Source organism: Aptenodytes patagonicus, chromosome 24 (assembly GCF_965638725.1).
Source record: "Aptenodytes patagonicus chromosome 24, bAptPat1.pri.cur, whole genome shotgun sequence".
In the NCBI taxonomy this organism is placed as follows: Eukaryota; Metazoa; Chordata; class Aves; order Sphenisciformes; family Spheniscidae; genus Aptenodytes; species Aptenodytes patagonicus.
Window position 1 is genome coordinate 2,191,618 of NC_134972.1, and position 22,408 is coordinate 2,214,025.

Consider the following 22,408-nt stretch of genomic DNA (forward strand, 5'->3'; position numbering starts at 1 on the left):
TGGTTTTTATGGGCTTAATATCCATTTGGACCCAGCAGGCAGGAGAAGTCTCCAACCAGCACTTTGCAAAAATGGCAAAACCCAACCCGACCGCAATGGGGGAACAGCGGGGGCAAAGGGACCCTGTGCCACTGGAGACGGCATGACGGGATGTGCCACCGCGCTGGTGGGGAGTGGGCTGGGAAGGAGAGTCCAGGAAACAGCTGACAGCAGAGGGAAAGGTCTAAAACAAGCAAAAAGAGCATTTCTGCACCTTTCATCCCCTGTCCTGCCGGAGCAACAGGGTCTACCTCCGAGCCAGGAGATTGAGGTGCTCTAGAAATTCACTGCATACGCATATTATGACCCAGCTACACGCCTGGATCCCGTCTCCCAGCCCTGAAATACAGCCACCTGATACGCCACGGGTGATAACTCATCCTGCCATCGATACCGCTCTAGAATTTCAGGGATTCATCACTCAGTTTATAAATATTTAAACCCAGAAGGAGCCATGTACTCCTGTAAAATGCAACGTATTATACAAGCAAAGCATCCCTCCCTTTACCCCAGCGCAGAGCTAATGAACATCTGGGGCTCTCCAGAAAGATCTTTTGCAGCTGGAAACTGGGTCAGGGCAAAATTCAAGGTCTCGGTCCATGCATGCAGGATTTCTGCACCCTCCAGCTGGGATACGTTGGATTTACCACCCCGATTAGTGCAGAAAGTGCTGCTGATACGAAATCGCAGCTAAGGCTGCTCCTCCAGCTGCTTCCCCCTGCCGCCCCAGCCAGGTTTTGGGCACGCACGGCCGGCCCTGTGCTCATGGGAGGGCTGCAGCTGCAGCCCGAAACATTTACAGGCTCCCCACCGGCCGGCTGCTTCGTGCAGTATTCACAGCTTCATACAGTATTAAGAGCTGCTGACGCCTCATGAAAAAACTGTGAAAAGCTTCTATTTGGGGAAAGTTCCTCTTATAGCGGTGCATCCTGTGGCTTCTCTGTTTCCTATTTCTCCTGGTTCTCTTGCTAGGGAGAGCAGGGCAAAAATAGGCTGATAGCGTTGCCAACGATCCTGGGCTCTTCATCAGAAGAAGAAAATAACCCCCGAGCAAACAACCCCAAGGAATTAATTCTCACATCGCACCTCGGGAGCTGCTATGGGTGCGGGGTGGGCGTCTGCCTGGCTTGCTGCAGCTTGGGGACCGACGCTCAGTGAGAGGGGGGAAAGCGGGACCTCCTGGGTCTCGTCCCTGGGTCTGGCTGCAGCCAGCACCCGGCACGGAGCACGGTGCGGGGTCTGGGGGGGCTCGGCGGGGGCCTGCGTATCTCCACATTCCAAAAAAAAAAATTAAAAAATCAAAGAACAAGGAGTCTGTTTCTAAGCAACTGTCTCCAGTAGGGATGGAGAGCAGAGGAAGGGGAAGAAGCAATGCTGGGCGGGGAGAAAACTTCTGGGGTCCCAGAGCCCCCGGCAGGACCCCGGGGGAGTGAGGGAAGGAGCAGAGGAGCTGCCTGGGTCCGTCTCATTAGCGACGGCTGTTTGAAAGGCAGGAAAAGAGGGGACATGGGAGTGTCAGAACACCCCACGCAGTGGCCAGCACTAGGGGCAGGCTAGGACCCCCCGGGGCAGAGGCTCACGGGTGGGTGAGTGGGAGCATCACCCCCTTTCCCCCCCCGCGTTGAGCCCAGCTGCAAGTGGTGGCCCACGGGAGAGCGGCCGTGCCTCGTGCCCTTGCTTGTGAAACAGCACCTCAGCCCCCAAAACCACTTCCTACCCTAACGGCTCCTGGCCAAACGAAGCGGCAGCAGTGCTGCCTATCGCCCTGCCAGGCAGTCCGCAGGCAGCAGGAGACTGCGAGCAAGGCAGGTAGGCAGGCGGGCAGGGAGGGGACGGCAGCATTTGGTGGCTGCATGGACTTCCCGACCGCCTGCCAGGAGACATCAACACCCCTTTATTGAAGCAGCAAATAGCAGCCACGGAGAGTCACCGGTTTTATCCTCCCCGTTCCCGTGGGACAGCGGGGTGGCATCCGTCCCACGCTGGAAGTCTCTTCGCCCCCACAACTTGGTGTCTTCTCGCACGTGGCTCTGCCCGAGCGCCTTCCCCTCTGCCCGCGCTGGCCATGGGCTACTTGTTAAACCCCAATTGCCACCAACACGCCCCACGGAGCCCCGTCGGGGCCTGACAGCCCAATTCTCGACAGCTCGAAGGGGAGAGAAAGGGCAATGAGGGAATGAGGAGCTGAGAGCATCCCCCGCTCCGGAGGGTCTGCATCAGCCCACAGGGCTGGAAACAGCCTGTGGCGGCACTTAAAGCTACTCCTGTGGCATGAACCACCTCCACTCCAGTGCAGCCCACTGACCTATTTCCAAACCCTCAACCCTTACACCCCTTTGCATCCCCCTGCAGCTCCCCGGCATAAAGGAAAAGCCCTCGGCGTCGCCATACCCCATCGCCGCTACCGGGGCCGACCCTGGCAAAAGCCCTGGGGAAAAAATGGGGGATAAATTTGCTCCGGGCAGCCAGCACGGTTACCTGCGTGCACCAGCTCTGCACAGTCCCGCGGCTCTCCCCTCCAGTCCAGCAGCTGCCTTCGCTTTCCTGAGGTGCTAACTGGCCTGGACAGGTAGGACCCATTTTTATATGCTCGCCCATGTGATCCATACAAATGCCCTAGGGATGAGTTTTTGCACTGACACAAATAAAGGGGCCGGGACTAAAACCTGTTGAACCACAATCTGTGCTCAATGGACAGGAATTTTCCACTTGGAGCTGTTCAGCCCGGCTCTGGGTGCGCCGGCGGCACGGCACGCGCCGGGGCCCACGCTCCCGAAAATCCCGTTTCCCTATACTTCCAAAGTCTTTCAGACTCATTCCTAAACACTTCCCATATTGCAGCTGGAGAAAACGAACCTGGATGGAAGGATGGATGGGAAATATGAAGGAATATGTTAGAGCCATTGATTGCATCTAAATCCTGCAAATCATTTTCTATTTCTCCCACGGTCTGTGGAAGAAAAAACAGCAAAAGATGGCAGCCAGGGTGAGAAATGGGGGGGGAATCCTTTGCCCCTGAAAAAGCAAACACTCCCTGCAGCCTCAGGGCTTGGCACTGGCACTTCTGCACAGGTTGGAGGGTGCTTTTGGGAGCCACGAGCTGCAGGTCCCTCACCGGGATGGTCCTTGCAGCTCATCAGGGATGCTGCCAGCGTGGTGCTGGTGGGGAGGAAGGCAGGTACCAGGGCAGGGGGGACTCACAGTGACCAGAAGCGACCAGGATGGGAATGGAAAGGGGAGGGTGAGCTTTGGATGAGCAGCGGTGAGTCAATGGGAACCAAGGGACCGGGGAAACGGCCACGGGCCACGGAAAGGAGAGGTGGTTCGAAGGGGTGACTCAGTGGGACCAGCTGGTGAGTCAATGGGAAAGGAGGGAGCTAATGGGCTGATGGGCAGCAGGTGTCTATCGGGCTTAAAAAGAGGCAGGAGGAGCCCCTAGGACTGAACCAGCTCTGCTCAGGCTGCTTTTCTTGGAGGGACTGGAGCACTGCTGGAGAATGCTGTCTGCAGGTACTGATTTAGCTGATAACGGGCAGGAATGTGCTGCTCAGCACGTGCATGGCTTTTTTTTTTTTTTTTTTTTTTTTGCTGGTGCAGGTCTTGCATCACCTTTTAATTGAGATGCTGTTATGCCCCGGGTGCCTTTGCTGCTGTGCACGGCTGGCACCCTGGGCTTACTCACACATGCGGTATGTTCTCATGGTGGGCAGAGCCATTTGCTCTGGCCTAAGGTGAGCTAAACTAGAAAGGGAAGCTGGGGGATTTTATGTCTAATTTTGTGGCAGGTACTAAAAAAGCTCCTGATTTGCTGGGTCACAGAGCAAGGAAGATGTTTCCTGCCCAGAGCCATGCCTGGCTTGCGGCTGCTTGCTCTGTGCAACTCAGAGCATCCTGCAAATGGCCCTGACCTCTGCAAACTGCAGTGTTAGCTCGTGTCCCAGATGTGAGGTTCACCCTTGGGGGGGGGGGGGGGGTGTGCCAGCCCTTGTCTTTGCAAACTGCCCCCTGCTCAGCCTCTGAGCCGGCTCCAGGGCTCAGCCCTGCCAAGGAGCCGGCTGTGGGGCTGGGGCTCTGCCAGACCTGGCTGGGCACAGGCTTCCCTCTGCTGCCGGCTCCTCTGCTGCTGTGGGACTGGGGATACTGGTGGTGTAAGGAGGGGTAGGTGGAAAAGTGGGGGGTGCTGGCTGGCTTGCTGTGTGTTGGGGGGTGTCAGACTGTTTCCCCTCTTGTTTTGCAGCCGGTTGGTTTGTTGGGGTGTAAGGGCAGGGGCTCTGTCAGCCCTGCCAGTGTGGGGGGAACAGTAAATAGGGGTCACCTTGGGGTCCCCTTCAGAGCTAGGGTGCTAAGGGTCTGGGAGTGAATGCCTGGGGAGATGGGAGCTGGAAAAACCTTCTGGAAAAGGTACCCATGCTTGGAGGCTCCCCAACCATGGGTACCTGTGGGAAGTACCCTTGTCTCCTTCCAGCCCACAAACTGGTTTTGGGGGGGGGGGGGGGGGGGGGGCTGGGGCCACCCTCTGCATGGAGCTGTGATGGGTGCTCGGGGCTTCCTGGGAAAGCACCATAGCTGAGCTCATTAAAACTGTTCGAGCCCCCTGTGGCAGACCAGTTAAACCCATTTAAGGAAGGGTTAAGCCAGTTTAGTGTAAGTTGGTAGTCTATTGATGCAAAGGTTAATCTGGTATAAGTGCATCAACATCGGCGGTTTGGACTAATTTAACTAGTCTGTCTCCCTGTTTTGTCTGTGTGACTTAACGAAGGGTCCAGCCTGTGCTCCCCTTCATCTCAGGCTGCAGAGAGCCACTGAAAGAGGGAGAAAATAAACTGGGGACTGAAGGGAAGAGCCACATGCAGGCTGAATCTGAAACGGTGCTATTTATAGACACCCCTGCTCAGCCAGCCTAAATTCCACGAAGATCCCTGTGCCTGGCTGGCCGGGGGGAGCAGCAGGGTGGGCAGTGGGTCGGTGAAGCGGCTGGGCCCTGCCGGTCTGTCGCATCTTGATGGGGTGACTCGTGGGGCCAGGCTCAGCCTGACCTGAGTCAGAGCAGAGGATGCTTCTTCCTCATCTCAGCTCCTCATTAAGCTGCTGCCCCAGGGCTTTCTCAGGAGCATCACCCAGCCCAGCTGGTGAGATGTCAAGGACCGGGAATGGGTGTTTGTTTATTTTTTGCTGTCATCCCTAAAGGGCTGTAATCACAATTAGGGCATCCATGAGGCACAGGGCAGAGATGCACCTTCTTGCCAGGGTGCAGTGTCCAGGAGAAGGGGGGTAAAAGAAGGAAGAAAGGTGAAAGTGCCTGGGTGACCCCTCTGTAACCCAGTCCCTGTGCCGTACCCTGCCCACGCAGCATCCCTGGGGAGCATGGGTGGTAGGTTGAGCAGAGGCCACACCTGAGGGTTTCTCAGTGCTTTACCTCCATGCTGCTGTTGTGTGTTGGCGTTTGCGGCAATGCTTAGTGGCTTCCCCTGTCTCCAGGGGTGGGGGTCCTTAATGCTGGAGCTTGAGCCTGAAACTTAAAGAGGAGCTGAGCAGCTCTCTGGTGGGGTTGCAGCAGCCTCTCAGCAAGTGTGTGAATGGAGGGGTGCAAATGGGTGCTAACTGCATTAGGCAGTGCCCTGGTGAGCAACAGGCTCGGCTGCGTGTGTGCCAGCACCGCTGGGATCCAGGATCTGTCAAGCTGCAGAGTTGCTGGCGCTGAAGGAAAGGAGGCTCCTGCACAGCTCTGCGCCTGCCTTGTGACTGCGAAATGTATGCGCTTAATATAGGCCAAATGAAAACATTCTTCCCAAAATAGAAGACCTTCCCCGGAAAGAGCTGCAGCTCCCGGAGGAGCAGTCACAAGGTGCCTGCTGTGGCGGGGTGGGCTCTGGCTGGTGTGGTTGTGCAATGCTGCACATCCAGCCTGCGAGCGTGCAACCGGCCGGCTCCCGGTGATGCCTGCTGCCAAGGTCACCTCCCCCAGGCTCCCCTCCTGAAGCTGCTGTGCATACTGCAGCTGCCCAGTGACCCTCCCCAAAATGTGCCAGCTGGCTCCTGGGTGCCAAATGCTGCTCTGGGAGAGGAGTTCATGGATGGGGTGAGCGCCCACATGGTTTGGATGGGGTGTGGAGGTGTGTGGCCCCATCCCTGAGCCATGCAACATCTCAGGTGAAGGTGCTGTGGTATCTCGTGCACCGTGCAGGCATGCCTGGGCAAGTGCTTGGGCTCAGGGTGGTGTTAAGAGCTGCGGGGGCTGAAACATGTTCCTGCTTGTGGTGCTGTTGGAGTTGAGGTTTGGGAAGGGATTGGGCTGGCAGGAGAAGGGGTGACCCCCGTGTCCTGCAGCACAGGGGTGGCTCTGTGGGCTGCTGCCAGGCTCAGGGGACTGCACCCAGCTATGTGCTTATTGCCTGGCAAATACTGAACATTCATCCTTTTCTGAGTGCTCCTGCGAGGCCCAGCTAAGGGAGAGGGGCTTGTGCTTGGGGGTCTCTTGGCTGCCAGGGAAGGCTTTGGGGGCTCACAGCAGCCCTGGCTCTGCTCGGCTTGTGCTGCGCTGCATCTTCTCCTGTTGGGATGTGAGTGCAGGAGCCTGCAAGGTGCTAGCAACTTCAAAGGACAAAAAGCATCGTGCATCCCATCCCTGATCCCACAGAGATTCCTGCTCAGAGGGTGCTGCAGGAGGAGGTAGATGCTGCAGGTCCAAACCCCCTTTTGGGGCTCTGACTCTTCCCCCTTGATCACTTGGGACTTTCTCCACTGCTGGTGTTGACAGTGGCAGTGTTTAATCCAGCTTGACCAGACACAGCTGCCTGCTAAGAAAATGGGGTGGGCAGGGGTGAGAGTTCAGACGTGGGGCTTTGGCAGGTAAAAAGAGAAAAGCCAAAATCCTTCTCTTTTAATGTCTCAGGCTGCACTGTGGATCTGTACCTGGCATTTTGCAAAATGCAAAGCTCTGCTGTTTCAGTCTGCAGGCTCGTGGGGGTCTGCTTGGGGGGGGTGAGGGGTGAATGCAACCACATTGCTCTGTCTTTTGCCCCAGCATCTTACTAATGCTGCAGAGACCCAGAAATACAGGCTCAGCTATTGAACTCTTGCACTTGTCTGATCTGCTAGTGATATAATGTCTCCCCTGAGCAGTTCAGATTCATCTTATTCCAGTAACACATGCAAGGGCTGGCGCTGCTGCTGGGCAGTAGCTGAGGGAACCTTTGTTTTCTGCACTGACAACCTGGGTCTTTAACTCCTGATCTGTATGTGGCATTAGACAGACCCAGGAAAATTGGATACCACCTGAACTGAATAAAGCTGTCATGTTCCCTAAATCCACTTAACTCTTCCCAGAACCTCAAAATTCTCCAAGAAGGAGAGCTGGCCCCACAAATCAGTGCAGATGCAAATTTATGGCGTGTGCTAGGACAAGTGCTTTTTTAATTCAGAAAGCTCTTGCCCTGTGGGTTGGCTGGGGCAAGGTGAAGATGACCTTGTGGTCATTCAGTTGAAGCTGGGAATGAAATTATTAGCCATGCAAAGAGGGAAATGTGAGGACAGCCTATGGAGAGACAAGAGGCACAGTGTGGGCATGGCTGGAGGTGCAGCAGGTTATGAATGGGGAGAAAGGATGTGGTTTTCTGTTTCCTTTGCTGATTGCTATGGAAAAAATATCTGAAAAATGAGCTTCCTGCAAGACAAAGATTGAGGGAATTCCCCTGGCTGCCGAGGCTCTGCCAAGTCCTTTGCTTCCTACAGTCTCACCGGTGGGTATCAACAGCAGAAATACTTTTTTCAGCTGTTGTTCAGACTGTAGGAATTGGTTTCTGTGTGAGTTTCTCGGGTGCTTTGCTCACAGGACCCTCTGTGACAACCCCAATGGGGAAACTGAGGCAGAGGGGAGCCCAAATCAGAGGAAAATGCTGGACCTTGAAGGAAGAGCCGAGCTCTTTCTGCAGCAGCTGGGCTGGACTAATGCTTGGGGGTCTTGGGTAGGAGTGCAAGGAGCACATTTATTGCCCAGAAATGCCTTTGCTCATGCAATGCAAAATAAATCCTTGTTTTCATGAGCATTAAAACAAAGCAACCATCTTTCTTGGCTGTGTGGCAAGAAAGGGATAGAGTTTCTCATGAACTTCAGTGGTGAGATAACTCTGCTGCAGCCTGAAACAAACTGGGGGGGGGGGGGGGGAACCACAGTGCTGGGCTTCCCGTGTCATGGGGCTGGGGAAACTCAAGCCCAGTGATGCCTGCAGGAGCAGAGCAGGGAGGCAATTAACGTCTGGGGAGAGCCGAGGTTGCTTAGCGAAATGGGATGGAGGTAAACTTAGATTCCATGAAATAAAATAGCTTTTTATGGTGCGGGGACTTAGTGCTGGGTGAAGTCAGAAGAAATGCTCAAGTGGATTATAAATGGCACTGGTTAATCTTAAACTAACATCAACAGGAAGCCAGCAGCTCGGGTGGGAAATTCCAAAGCTCACAAACAATGTGTTTTTGGCCCATGTCAGAATAAAAAGCTGGTCTCTTATGAACACTTATGGGGAAATTCTGACCTGGAAACACTTGTTCTACATTAAAGCCCAGCATTAAGTAAACAAATGACACCAGAGCTGGAGGTTTTGCATGCATGTAAAAGCTTTGAGAGCCTGTCAGATTCAGCTGATGTCCATGGGGTTCCTTGAAATACTTTGATTTTTGGTTGAGCTGTGTCCTAATGCTCTCGTACTCCCTGGCAAATATTTTGGGACCTTGGTACCAGTTTATGGGGCTACAGGAGAATGTCAAGAAGTGGCCCGCAAAGGTGTGATGCGCTGGACCGGGGGGCTCAGCAGCACCCAAGGTGGGCTGCTGCCGCCTCTGCAACAAGCCACCTTCTCCTTTCCTCTGCAGGCACCCTTTTTGTGGCCCCGTGGATCAGCTGATGCGTGTAACTTGGCTCCCAGCAGAGGTGCCTTGGCTTTTGCATGTGCTTTGTTGCAGTTAAAGCAAGCCACAGACTTCTCCCTTCCTTCCCACCCTTAAGGTAGTTTCCTTTTATTAAGAGCCTTTTCATCTCTGATAGTAACAGAAAATGATGATTTCCTTACCTATGTCTTAGCTGTGCCAACTGTGAAAGGCTTTTTAGTAGCTTTTGGACCTGACTTGGTTTGCTGGAAATACAAATGCAATATATATCTCCTCCCAATGAGCTGAAGTGATAGTGGGACTGCAGCATGTGTAGGGCAGCACTTTGCTTCCTTGGGCTTCGTGTCATTGCTTCTCTCATCTGATTAACCAAATGAATCTATCCAAAAGCCACTGGTTGGACTCAGTACCTTTGAAAACTTTATTTTTCTTCCCAAATATCAGTTCCTGCTGGAAGTCAGGAACCTCCCAGGGCTGCGTGAGGATGGGGCATGGGGAAAGGTGGCAAATGCAGCTTGCGTGGCTCTGTGCCAGGGCTGTTTCAAGCCATCTTCCAACTTCACAGTGGCTTAAAAGCAATTCCTCCCTCTCCTTCTGCTGGGTTTGGAGGAAAGGGGGAGAGAGCGAGAGGCCAGGACAAGCCGAGGGGTTACGTGTGCGGAGCTGCAGTACATAGTTTGAGTGTGGTTAAACCCCTCGGGTCATGTTTGCCCAGCAAGGCAGACCTGTGTCTGGTCTGCACAGAAATGATAAAACTGAGAAGCAGCAGGGGTTTTTACAGTAGTGTTTTCAATAATGGCTTTGCAAAAAAAGTGTGAAGCATCTGTTTGTAAGTGGAGGGCAGTATCTCATTCTTGAGTGGGGGGAAATCCTGGATGAAAATATTTTCCACAGCTCTGAGCTGCATAGCCACGGCACTGTGCCAGAGGCTTCCCAGCAGCTGGAAAGATGAGATTCCTGCAGTCCTGCAATGCTTAGTCAGGAGAGGAGACATGCAGGTGCACCTGGGTTGCTGGGAGAGGAGGCTGGCTCTCGTTCCATACCTGGCTTGACACCACTAGATGTGTGTTTTCCCATGGGAGGATCCTTCTCCAGAGGGGAAGCTGCTTCGTGCAGGCTCTCAGGCATGTGGTTTATCGGTTTTCCCCAGCTGTGAGAGCTCCAGGCGCGGGCAGACCAGAGGAGATGGATGCCAGTGGAAATTACCCATCCCCTGCATGGGTTTGCCAGGCCCGGAGTATTTGTGCCGGCAGGGTTGTCAGCTACAGCCTGGCAGCAAAGCCAGCAGCACTGCCAGCTCTTGAGTCACCCTGTCCTGTGCGTGTGTCTAAAGCAAACAGTCTGGTGGCTTCATGCCTCCCAGGAGCCTATCTGACCTTGTGGGAGCATCGCACAGGAGCTGTTGTCTGGCTCTGCCAGCACGACTTTCCCATGTGTTTCATACCCTGGTGATGTGGGTTTGCTGCACGGGCTTCCCGCTGCCTTTTCAACTCCGTCTCCTGAGCGGGAGAAATAGGATCTTTGTAATTACTCTGCAAATAGCTTTTAAAGTGAAAGCCATAGTTCGTCTTACACGGGATGCTGCAAGAGAGATTATTGCTCCCATGGGTTTTTCTTCCAGAGCATCCCCGGGGGATCCCTCTGCACCTTGTCTGTTGGCAAACCCTTTTGTGCTGATCCCATTTCCTGATGATCCTCTCAGGAGATCTCCAGATGGAAGTGGCTGACATAGCCTCTGCATGAAGGGCTTCTCTCTGCCTCTGGGCTTAAAATAAAGTAAAATACCCCTGTTTGGCTTGCTCAGACTTCATCCTGTCTCTGGCTTTTGCTGTTATTTGGGTAACCTCTGCAAAGTTACTGCAGGAACCAACTGGAGCTGGTTACTGCAAAGTACTGATGCTCCTCTGGGACAGACCTGAGGGTCTGAGCTGCCAGGGCTGCAGCAATGCAAGCCTTGTGCCAGCTTTGCTGTTTTCATGCTTGAATAAATGGCAAAAATGGATGGGTTTAACATGGTGAGAGTCACTCTGGTTGGAAGAGTCCCTTGTCCATGTCTACAGCTCTCCTGGCGTCTGAGTCCCTGTGTCCGTCCGGGTCAAAGCCACTGTCCCTTTGCCTGCCACCCTCTTGCCAAGCTTTCAGCTGAGCTGTCAGCTTTCCAAGGGAAGTCCTGCTCTTCTAAGAAATCCACCTTTCTGCAGCAGAGTGTCTCTGGGCAGCTGTAATGATTAACAGTCCTTGGGCATGCTTTGCCTATAGGGCTGCGATTCCCCCTGCATGGCTCCCCTGGGACCCCAGGTTATCAACCCCCCAGCTTGCGACAGCGTGTGAGGATGTAAACCCCATTTTGGTGATACTGACTCATGCAAACCAGTACTCCTGACTCCGATGGGAAAAGCATTACTCACGTGAGCCTGTTTGCAGGATCAGGGCTCTAATTACGGGGTTTGCCCATCTCGTAGCGTGGGAACCGGAGCCATTAGCCCCTAAACCTCCAGATCATTCCCAATACATTAATGTTTCTAATTAGTTAAGCCTGATGCCTTTTTCTCCCCATAATGACAGTGGCGCTAGTACTTACTCGTGTTCGCTCTGCGTGCTGGTACTTCATTATATAATGATACAGTATGTGTTGTAATACCTATTCCCAACTGACAGTGGGTTTTTTGCATATGCCTCATCCAGGACTGATTAGGCAATGGAAAAGACAGGCTAATGCAAATAAATGTTTGGGTCGCATCCTTTCTAATGAGCTGGGAAGCTGTCAGTGCAGGGGGGGATTAGGGCCAGGTGAGGACCCAGAGCTGGTGGGTCAGTTGAAGGTTGCTGTGGGATGGAAATCCGTTGCTGGTTTTCATGCTCCTTTAGGGGATGAGCTGCCCCTTCCCCAGGCTGTCTTTCGTTCCCAGTCCCTTCTTCCCTTCCTTCCAGGGAAACCATCTCCGTGGCAACCTCGAGCCTCTGGGCTCTGCCTCGGAGCTGCTCGCCCATCCCCAGGACCCCGTGGGTAAGTGCCTTGGCAGGGCCAGCCGTGGTGGCCCTGGCCACTGGGTCTATCAGGCTGCTGCAGGCACCTCAGTGCAGCCTGGGGAGGCGAGGGCTGCCGTTGGGCTTGGCAGGGGTGTGGGTATATAAACCTCATACCCCGGCTCCCCTCATCCTCGGGGCTTGGCTTGTGCTTTGTAGACTTAAAAATGGGTGGCCAAGGCTGTCCTCATATGGAAAAAGCTCTGCCCTGGCTCTGGAGGGGGTGCCTGGGTTCAAGACGAACTCCTGTGCCTGTTCCCCTGGCAGAGGCTTTCCCTGGGGTCGGGGTGTGTTGGTCAGTGTCGCTGCTGGTCGTGCATCCATCAGTAGCGGTCTTAGTTAATCCATGACCAGGCCTGATACCAGTTTTTCATCTTTTTCATCACATTTGAGTCCTAGGGAGCGCAGCAGGGTTGGCACCTGGAGACAGGGACTCTGTCCCCGCTTGGAGTGTGGTGTCACGGTGATCACCATGGAGGTGATCATCGCTGGGCTGGGCTGCCCAGCTTGTGAGGTCATATGTGCACATCTCTGGTGCTGTGCAGGAGGGTGGTGATCTGTCTTCCTTGTAGGTGGGCAGAAATGGGTCCTCTGAGACGTGGGGTCTTGCTGCGAGCCTGCTCGGTGTTTCCTGGCACGGGGCAGCAGCAGGAAACACAGTTCACTTCTGGCATAATTGGGATTAATGATGTGGAAGTGGGGGGAAAAAAAGCTGTGTAAGGATGGGTGTGCTTTGCCTGGAGCTGGTTCCTGGGGGGGCTGAGCCAGAGCATGGTGGTGGAGATGCAGTGGCTGCTAGCAGGTGCTGGGGGGCCAGCGCTGGGTCCCAGCTCTGCCCGTGGGACTGACCCTCTCTGTCCCTTGGTCCCCACAGGGCAGGATGAAGCTGCTGGGTGCTGTGTTGCTGGCTGCCAGCCTGCTCAGCACTGCTGCCCGGGGGGAGCAGCCCCCCTGGCCGGACGAGCCTTCGCGGACCTGCTTCTTCCAGATGCTCAGCAGCGTGGACAGCGAGTTCTGCAGGTGAGTGACTCCTTGTTGTCTCTTTTCCAAACTGCACAAGCCCTGGGCATCCAGTCATGTGCTGCCCTTGCATGTCACCTCCTGGGACAGTTAATTCCAGTATCCCCTTTGCCAGGGCTATAAATATTGGTTGCTTTCTTCCTTTTGCCAGGAATCTGGGCCAGAGCGAAGCAGAGCAGTGCCTGCCGCACTGTGCAGCTCTTGTTTTATGCAAGCTGAGATCTTAGTGTCTCTGGTCACCTCGAGTTGTTCCTTGGTCCATTTTTGCAGAGGCTTTTAAAGCGACTTACAGCATCAGAGATGATGTTTTCTGCAGAAAGTTTCAGAGGAAGGAAGCGACTTTTGGGGAAGGAAAGTGCTAGAACAGGTGATCCCACAGACCTCAAAGCCCATCCTGCAGAGATGTTAATGCTTGAGGTGTGGGCATGGGAAGAGGAGGAAGGCTGGGGAGCTTCTCCTGGGGCTGCAAACAAGCAGTTTGATGCTGTACCAGCTGGGCCCCCAGCTGAACAGCCACTGAATGTACCCTTTTATCAAGTGTTTTGATACTGAAGGTCCTTGGCTTAAACTCTTGTTGCCTGTGGGTTGCTGTAGATGGGAGGCAGGGCTGGGTGAGCAGCAGCACACACGTGCCCCTTGCCTTTGGGGGGTTCTTAATATCCCACATTACTGGGAGCTTCTGCATCAAAAACATGCTTTCTGCTGCTTTTCAGTTAACCAGAATGCTCTCTAAATATGAGCAAGTTAAGCTTCTAAAGGCAAGCGGAGACTTCACTTGGCCCCAGCTTCCTCCCACAAACCATGAGTTCAAAGCACCTTGCTTTGAACTCTCAGCCTGCTTTGTGCCAGCCCCGCGCTGCTGCAGGTGTTTGCTCAGCAGCCTCTTGGGCTGCAGGATTTAAGGGCCCCTCCTGCAAGGGTCATGTCTGTGGCAGCTAATCTTCAGGGTGGCCTTGAGACTTGCTATCCACACTCTGCAGTGACCCGACAGCTTGCTCCAGCGGCCCCTTTCTCTGCTAGATAACGCAGAAGGGGAAAGCATTTCATGCAGAAGTCAGAGCTGGAGATATCTGACCTATCAGTACCCAAACCACAGCGGAGGCTTGTCCCTGCTTTCATATCACAAGTGGGAGAAGGGGGCTCAGAGCTCAAACAGCTTGTCTGAGGCCAAGGGGGAGCGAGGGTAGCTTTGCTCTCCTGCTCTCCATCTTCAAGCCTTAGATTAACCCGTATGGGCCATGATTTTTAAAGACTATGGAAAATCCTGGGAATGATCTAAAGTGTGCTGAGCCATAATGAATGTTTAAAGTCTTGCTGCTGCTTGAGAGAGGGAGCAGAGCCCACGGTTATGTTACAGCATGGGAGGGCCTTTACCCTGGTGCACAAGCTGCCCGGCACCTTTGGTGACAGGAGGTGGGATCCTGCATCTCCCACCCAGCATTGCAACCGCAGGTCAAGGCTGGCTGGGATGTGGCACTAATTCCCATCCCCTGCGTGGTGTGCTCTCGCCCTACATGCTCTTCTCTCCCCTTTTCTCCCCAGAGGGGATTTAGAAATTATCTACCCGGAGCTGGGCGATGTGGGCTGCACGTACATCCCCAAGTGCCACCAGTACCGGCAGCGGATCAGCAGGGAGTGGGGCAGCCCCCGTGTGCGGTACCCCCAGGCTGAGAAGGTGAGTCCCGAGTCGTGTTGCTCACGGGCAGCTGCCTCTGCTCCATGTTTCTGTGTTAATTAAAGGTGTAGCCAGATCACGGGGGAGGAATTCATTGGGAAAGGACTGCTTACACACGTGCGCGCTTGTACTTTGAGCCTGGCCGTGACACCCTGGCTGGGAGCTGGGCCAAGCAGGGACACCCGGCGCCTGTGCTTTGGGTGCTGGCGACGGCCCGGGAGCTGTTCACCCTGTGCCATGCGTGGCTTCGCACTGCTGTCCCGCGGCCAAAGCGCCGTCGGCTGCTCGGGTTGTGCTTGTTTAAGTTGTGCCTGAAGTCAGGGTGACTTTCTAAGCTTTGTCCTGTGTTTCCCCCATTGCTTCAGGGTTTTGGGTTGAGGCCGAGCCGTGGGTAAACTTAAACTAAATTTTTGCTACAATGTAGCAAAAAAAAAAAATTTGCACGCATCGATTTTTCTTGCAATTGTTTGTAAACTCCTTAAAGCGAACGTAGGCTTTGGCTGGGTGTTTCCATCCCTCGCCGGTGTCCGCGGCTGGTGTCCGCCTGCAGAAACCGGGTTAATTAATCCGAGAAGCCCCCGGGCCGCGCAGGGGCTGTAGGATTTGTAACGCGGGGTTAGCGTGTGATGGCCGTTACCGGTAACGGGGCGGGGGAGCAGCCCCCGTCGCCGCTCGGAGGCTCCCCCGGGGCCGCTCGCACCGGGTCGGGGCTGCTGTTTCCCCCCCGCCGCCGCCAGGTGGCAGCATTGAACTTCCCGAGCCCCCGCGCCGCCGGGCACCGGGGGGCACCGGAGGCCGCCCGGGGCACGGGGGCACTGGGAGCCGCCGGGGGCCGCCTGGGGCACGGGGGGCACCGGGGGCACTCGGAGCCGCCGGGGGCTGTCCGGGGCACGGGGGCCACTGGGAGCCGCCGGCCACTGGGAGCAGCCCGGGGCACCGGGGCCACTGGGAGCCACCGGGGGCCGCCCGGGCCACTGGGAGCCACCGGGCTCTGGGAGCCACCGGGGCACTGGAGGCACTGGGAGCCGATGGGTCCTGCACCGCGGCCCGGCGACCCCTGTGCTGAGGGGTGTCCTGGGCAGGGGAGGAGAAGGGAGGAGAAGGGAGGACAAGTGCCACTGTTGCACTGGTCTCTGCTGGGTGTTGGTGTGGCATCCTGCACCCCCGGTGTCCCGCTGCCACCTGCCCAGCTTGGGGACCACAGCCGGTCGGAGGGTGTGCTGGCATCAGCTTGCAGAGGAGACCTTGTCCCCAGATCCCCAGGGCAATCCTTGCCGGCACCCTGATAACTGCCATGTGCGGTTTCCCCATCATTAGCTCCCACCCCGGCAGCTGCGGACGCTTCAGCCGTAGCTAATGAGGGAGAAACTCAGCTCTTGTGCATCTTGGCTTTACCTTGAAGTGTTAAGAATCAGTTTTTCTGGCTGCTTCATCGCTGTCTGGAAAGTCTCTTCCCCCTGTGGATCACATGGTTTGAAGTATAACTTTCCCTTAACGGTGTCTGATTCTTCCAAAAAAAAAAATCCTCCCTGGCAGAGGGTGCTGTATGTAAAACCACCCATCACTTGTGCATTGCTTTCCAGTAGTTTGAAGTTTCCCAGGGATGTAGGCAGTTGCTTTTCTTTTTTTATTTTTGTCCTGGAAAGCAAACTACAGCAAGGAGAAGGGAAGGGATGGGACTTGGCTGTGGTGATGCAGGTGGACGCTGCTCCGTCCAGTAAACGATGCTGCCGGCTGTGGGGAGGATCTGGGGGGTAAGCAGAGCCAGGCCTTTGCCTGGCTGTGCCGGGGGGATGTAGGCTTTGCATTTGTGAACCTGAAAACAAGAGCAGGTGAGTGAACCTGCCCAGGCTGGACTTGGGAGCTGGCTGTGTGTGTCACTTGTGCATGTTTATTTTGGGGTGGGATGCCGGCTGTGGCACTGGGTGGAGGGCAGGTCCCCGGGGAGCCCATTGCACAGGGCCAGTGGCTCCAGCTGGCATCGGGGCTGGCTGATGGCTCGTCTCTGCTGGCGGATTTGGCACCATTTCCTTCCAAGACAACTCAGCACATCTTGCGCTGAGGCGGCATCTGAGGACACGGGCCCCGCTGCTTCCCTTGGTTTGCATTTGTTCTCTCCTCCGGCCTTAGCCAGAAACACATCCCCAGCTCCGCACAGCCAGGAGCCTTCCAGCTTTTGCAGCATGCAAACTAGGGGTTTAATTTTGGGCAAGGGGCTGGATGGCCTTAAATCGGTTGCAGAGAACTGGCTCTGAATTGCTTCAGGCTTTCGCTATAGGAATACGTATTTTTCTTACCCCTGAACCTGTAAGGAAACTTTGGGATAATCTTTTTCCCCCCAAAAATCACCCTAAAGTGAGTGGGAACAAGAGTTGCCTCATCCTGTACCAGGGCTGAGGCGTGCACAGGTGATGGGGTTGCTTTTTATGGTTTACAATGGGATTTCTAAGGTCAGGAAACTTGATTTTTTTTTTTTTAATCCCCAAGTGAGAATGGGAAACCTCACTTTGCTAAAGTTATCTCCATCTATATGTGATGTTTCTCAGCATGGCAGGGTGCTATGGCCCTGTTGAGGCTCGGTGATCTTGTGGATGGAGTGGTGAGAAACGGGCTGGGTAAAGGCCTGGCTACGATTTTTCCGTCAAAATCGGTGGCAGAAAAACTCGGGGTTTGAGTATGAAAACTTGTGTAGGAAGTGTCTGCTTTCTGTGGAACACTTTGTCTCTTCAAGAAAAACAACCACCGAAAAAGCCAAATGCAGAGTGTTTGTTTTTATCTCCGGAAATATTTATCAGTTTTCCGAGGGGGGGGTGGGACATTTCCCATCCTCGTTCCAGATAATGGGTAACAGGTCTGGTGGGGGCCGCATTTCGCTCTGCCGAAGGTCTCTGCTCGCAGCCCTGATGTGCCTTGATGCTCCTTGGTGAAGTCGATGTCAATGTGTTTGTGGGTGAAGGTCCTTAAAGTGGGGTGGCATCTTGCAAAGCTGAGCTTTGATCGGCATCTACCACCGCTCGGCCTGGGGGATTTTAATACATCACCTTATGTGCATTTATAGGGTTTTTCTGTACTGGTGCATATCCAGTTTAGACACTGGGGCACTGCAGCCTGGCAGCCAGCTCTATCAAACTCTGCTTTTACTTCCCAGAAGACCCGTCTTTGACTTCTTTGGTGCAACTAAGGCAGCCGTTACATCTGGCTGCTCTCTCTGCAAGCAGCGTGCTCGGGCAAAGGGATGAGATGCATTGCCGGACACAGGAGGCCGGTGACTGATGGTTTGGGTACCCTGGAAACCCTTTTAACTGCTGGGCACAGATATACAAACCTGCCCTATGCATGGCTCGGGCACGTGGGAAGCGTCTGTCCCACAGCCCTGTGCTGGAGCAGAGCAGCCAGTTGGTCCGTCCTGGTGTTGCAGAGGTCTGGGTGAGCGCGAGATGCAGCTCTGAGATGCTGTGGATGCTCGGTCCTTGCCGGGAGACCCCTCTGAGCATCAGATAACTTGCTCTACAGGCATCCCGTGGAGCCTTTGGGTACTGCTGCAAAGACGTGGAGCAAACACCAAACGCAGCCGTTAAAGCGTCTGCTGCCATCCTCCTAAAAACCCTGGCAGAGGAGCTGCTGCCAGGCCCTTTCCCAGGCCAAGGAGGAAGCAGGAGCGGAGTGGAGAACATCTGGATAGACGGGAAATGCGCCCTCCTTGTCCTGCCTCAATATTGCTTTGCTCAACCAAAAATAAATTGGAAAAGAAAATTGGACATTGCATCAATTTGGGGCAAGCTTATAAATTCTGCAGCTAAGCAATCCCAATAGAAAATGATAGATCGCCAGCGAGCACGCAGCCCCTGCCGTGATGTATAGTCACATTAGCTGAAACGCCGTGTTACATGATTCTGTTTTATTACCACTGTTGGTGGCAGACAGAAAAACAGATTACGCTTGAGATCAAATCGATAGGAACTTTATTTACTGGCCTTTTAAAAACATATTTCTGCACTTTATAAAAACATACGGTAGATGCTATTGATAGAACTTGTCTGCTTGTTAAAAAGCAATTTACCCGCCGCGATGCTCTCGAGCTGCAGTTTACGGCACTACCTTTTACCTGCTCTTCCAGATTTGTTTTCATCACAGGGTTTGACGACTTCCTTAAAGGTTTCTTTGGGCTGTGCTGTTGCTCCTTTAGGGTGTGGGGAAGAAGGGATAGGACTTGCTCTCTGGCCGCGGGGCCAGATATCTCAGAAATAAAGTGGTTTTCTCAGGGTTCCTACCCCAAGCTGAACTTTCTGAAACTTAAATTGTTTTTGCAAGAACCCTCTCCTGTCCAAACCAGTCTGAGAAGACAACTTGCACATCCATGAGCTAGAACTTCTTTCTGCAGCTGTACAGATCGCAACCTTTTCTCGGCTCTTTCAAGAATCATACATTTTCATAGTATCTTATTTATAAACCATTTCCATGGCAGACTGAGCTGGAGCTGAAAAGGCAGCTGGAAAAGCCCCCCAGCCATGCGAACTATGGGATGATGTCCTCATGGGTTGCATTGGGCTTAATGCAGCAGCAGCTCCATGTGCTCTTTGTGCCTAAACCTGTAACCAGCACCCCGGGGTGCTGCTCTGGGGCTGGAGAGCCGTGGTGATGCCCTGCCACGGCACTGGGGATCAGTCATGCCCAGGGTGAAGGGCAGGAGAATGAGCCTCTTCCAGGAGCGTGGGTCGTGCCTGGAGTCCATAGCTAAGTCCGCTTGCTGGTTAAGTCCTAGCCTTGGCTCTGACTCTCCTCCTTTTGTGAACGCTTGGTGGCCGGGTTGGGGACAGTCCTGATTTATAAAGGTTTCTGTGCTGTAGGGTCTGGGGCCCATTATTTGGAAAATTACTTGTATGAGGGAATTCATTAGCTTTTAACAAAAGGAGGAGAAGGTCTGCTTAATCTCCTAATTGGGATGTGCTCTAGTTGTGTCAGGCGGTGATTTGCAGCTGGCTGGAAGAGGGGGCTTTTGAGTGGCACTCAGGTTAAATTCAAGTCTCATTAAAGAAGATGGTTTTAAGCAGAAGATTCCTGACAGTTTGTGTATCCTCGTTGACTCCTGGAACCGTCTGGGGTTAAGGAGCCACCACTGTGTCTTTTCTCTTAATCCTGTCTGGGCTACTTAAAAAGAACAATGGCCCAACATTCCTTCCCGATGCTGTCAGCCAGATATTATGGGGATTAGCCCAAGCCCCTGGTGATGAACCCCTCCCTTTTGCCCTGCTGGAGCTGATGCTGGTTTGGGTTCCCATGCCCTGGGACTGCGCTGTGGCATACCAGCATCCCCGACTTCAGAGGGCTGCCAGCCCAGCGGCTCCCCGGCGCCTGGGACCATCCCGGCTTTGCAGCGGCTTCTGAGCGGAGGGGTTGGTGCGAGGCCTGCGAGCTACCAGAGTGCCTCTTTGAGGGCTTAAGTGTGGGGTGTTAAAGCAAAAAAATCTGTGTGCGCTGCAGGCTCTTCTGCGCTGCATCAGCCCTGTCCTCTGCTGACCCACTCCCAGGCAGGACCAGGGTCTGGCACGCTGCAAACTCCTCTGCTTCGGTGGAGGTTTGCGTGGTAGAGCTGGTTCGGGATGCGATGCCCCTCGTGCACCTCTGAGCAAAGCACTGCTTTACTTTCCGTGCCTCTTGGGGAGCAGGAGCGCTTCCTTGGGAGAGCATTCTTGATGGAAAGCACTGGAGAAGTGCGGGGTGTTATTCCACAATGGGCCCTTGCCCCACTGGAGGGGACCGATGGGACAGCTGGTGCCACGCGCGATGAGAGCCTCTTTCCGTGAGCAGTCTTGGCAGAAATGTCACTTCACGTCCGTTTCATTACCTACACGTTTGCTGGACGCTTAACCATCCTGGACAAATAACGTTCCCCTTCAGGCAGAAGGATGGGCTTTGGAGATGGCAAGAACCTACAGGTCATCAAGTCTGCTCTCCTCATCGCTTACGTATTGGCATCCACGCGTGTGCGGGACAGACGCTTGTGCCTGTTTCAACAGCAAACTGTTTGAAGCAGCTGATGATTTTACTTTGATCCCTGTAAACACTATACAGTAATCAAAGTTTAAGCTGCTTTGGATGAAATAATTGCTTAACAATCATATAAGACAAAGTGATTCAACAAATGACAATTAGGACTTGTGATATACAGAACAGATGCATTCAGTGTACCATATTATAATGTGCTAATACAAGATTGACAGCACAATAATAGGAGAGAACAGCCACTCAGCCTATAATTTGAAACCAAATGTGAGGCTGTCCACAGAGCTCAAATCCTACCAGGCTGTAAAATTAGAGGTAAGAAGGCACAAGGTTCACAAAGACTCATTAGCAGGTTGGCTGTGAATTTCCGAGGCAGGGGGAGAAGGGGGGGGGAAATTTTTTGCTGGAGATTTACTTGTAGGCTGCGACGCAAAGGGGGGGGGGGTGGGGAACCTCAACCTCCTCATCTCTATATGTCGGGAAGGGAGTAACCTGTATCTCCCTGGTCTCAAACAGGCTGTAGCTGCTGCTGTTCCCCGTTAACGCCCAGGTTTTGGAGCAGAGGGCTGCTCCTGTGCCGTGGCAGCATCCATGCCCTGGTGCCAGGGGATCGGACGCATCAGCTAGCGTTACTGTACAGCACGGATACGTGAACCAGACAATGGTGTTAAGGACCAAATGAAATTAAGACTGATATGAACACGGAGGTCTAATGGGCGTTCCCCATGGGAGTTGGGCACTTCCCAAGCCCTAAATGATACTGATGGGTGACAGGGGCACCCTTTAGCCCTGTCCATGGCAATTAGGGCAGCTGGCTTGTGCTTGCTCTTCTCTTTGGGTAAATCAAGAGATAGGGACATGTGCAGGAGCGGAGGCTGTCAATCTCCAGTGCCCTGCGTGAGCGGGGAGCGCGCCGGCACGTGCAGAGGCAGGAGCTGGGGTCCACCCTCCCCAAAACCCTCATGGGCTGGATGGGCCATGCGATGTGCTGCTGCGTGTGCTGCTCTCTCCTTCTAGAGCTGCTTTGGAGCCAAAGAGATCAAAGGCGCTAATATTTTCAGCTCTGGTGACAAAACAGACTTCAGCTCATCTTGTACTTTACACACACCATGCACTTATTCCACTAACATATAATTTTATCATATTTTATTATTAAATAAACATGCCAGAAAATATACTTTTTGTGTGTGGGGGAGGATGAAAAGGTTTGGTAATTAAAACTTCTATCCATCAATGCTTAACTCCGAGAGATAATTGTGTTGCTTCTGCAGATGTATACTTTGTGTTGAATCACACAGTTTTGTGTAAAAATTGGAGCCGGTGCTCGTGTGTGTGCGGAGCCAGGACGTGCCGTGGGCTGTACGGGATCCCAGCGGGCACGTCCCGGAGAGCGTGTGATCGTGCAACGGCCAAGGAGTCAGGAATTCAGCTTTTTGTCTCGGTGATGCCGGTTTATTGCATGGGCAAGTCCCTGCCATCGCAGGGCACCTTTGTAACCGCTTTGTTTTTAACCTGTTAATCCGAAAGCTGCGGTGATGCACCCGTCGGGTGGGTCTGTCGTAAAGAAATAGAGATTTTTTTTTAATTATTTTTTTTAATTGCAAAGCCAAACTGCATTGTAGAAGCAGATGAATCTATTGAAAATAACCTAATTTTTTTTTTCCCCCACCCCGTGTTTGGGATTTTCCCGGGATGCCCTGGGTGCCGGCCGCAGCCTGCGCTGTCCTGTGATGTGTGCCGGCGTGGGTGTTGGGCACTCGGGGT

General features: G+C 53.8%; 1 protein-coding gene across 2 annotated transcripts in view; it reads left to right on the forward strand.

The window, feature by feature from the left end:
* The first annotated feature begins 4,089 nt into the window (after nucleotides 1-4,089).
* The window catches only part of PEBP4 (phosphatidylethanolamine binding protein 4), an 80,546-nt gene continuing 62,227 nt past the window's right edge, over nucleotides 4,090-22,408 (forward strand). Inside the window, exons 1-4 of one of the 2 annotated variants that reach the window (XM_076358961.1) lie at nucleotides 4,090-4,197; nucleotides 11,851-11,926; nucleotides 12,821-12,966; nucleotides 14,509-14,641. In XM_076358961.1, the coding sequence (XP_076215076.1) occupies nucleotides 12,827-12,966; nucleotides 14,509-14,641 (273 nt within the window). In that variant the 5' untranslated portion in view covers nucleotides 4,090-4,197; nucleotides 11,851-11,926; nucleotides 12,821-12,826. The remainder of the gene's footprint in view (nucleotides 4,198-11,850; nucleotides 11,927-12,820; nucleotides 12,967-14,508; nucleotides 14,642-22,408) is intronic. The other variant, XM_076358960.1, reaches the window with a different exon arrangement.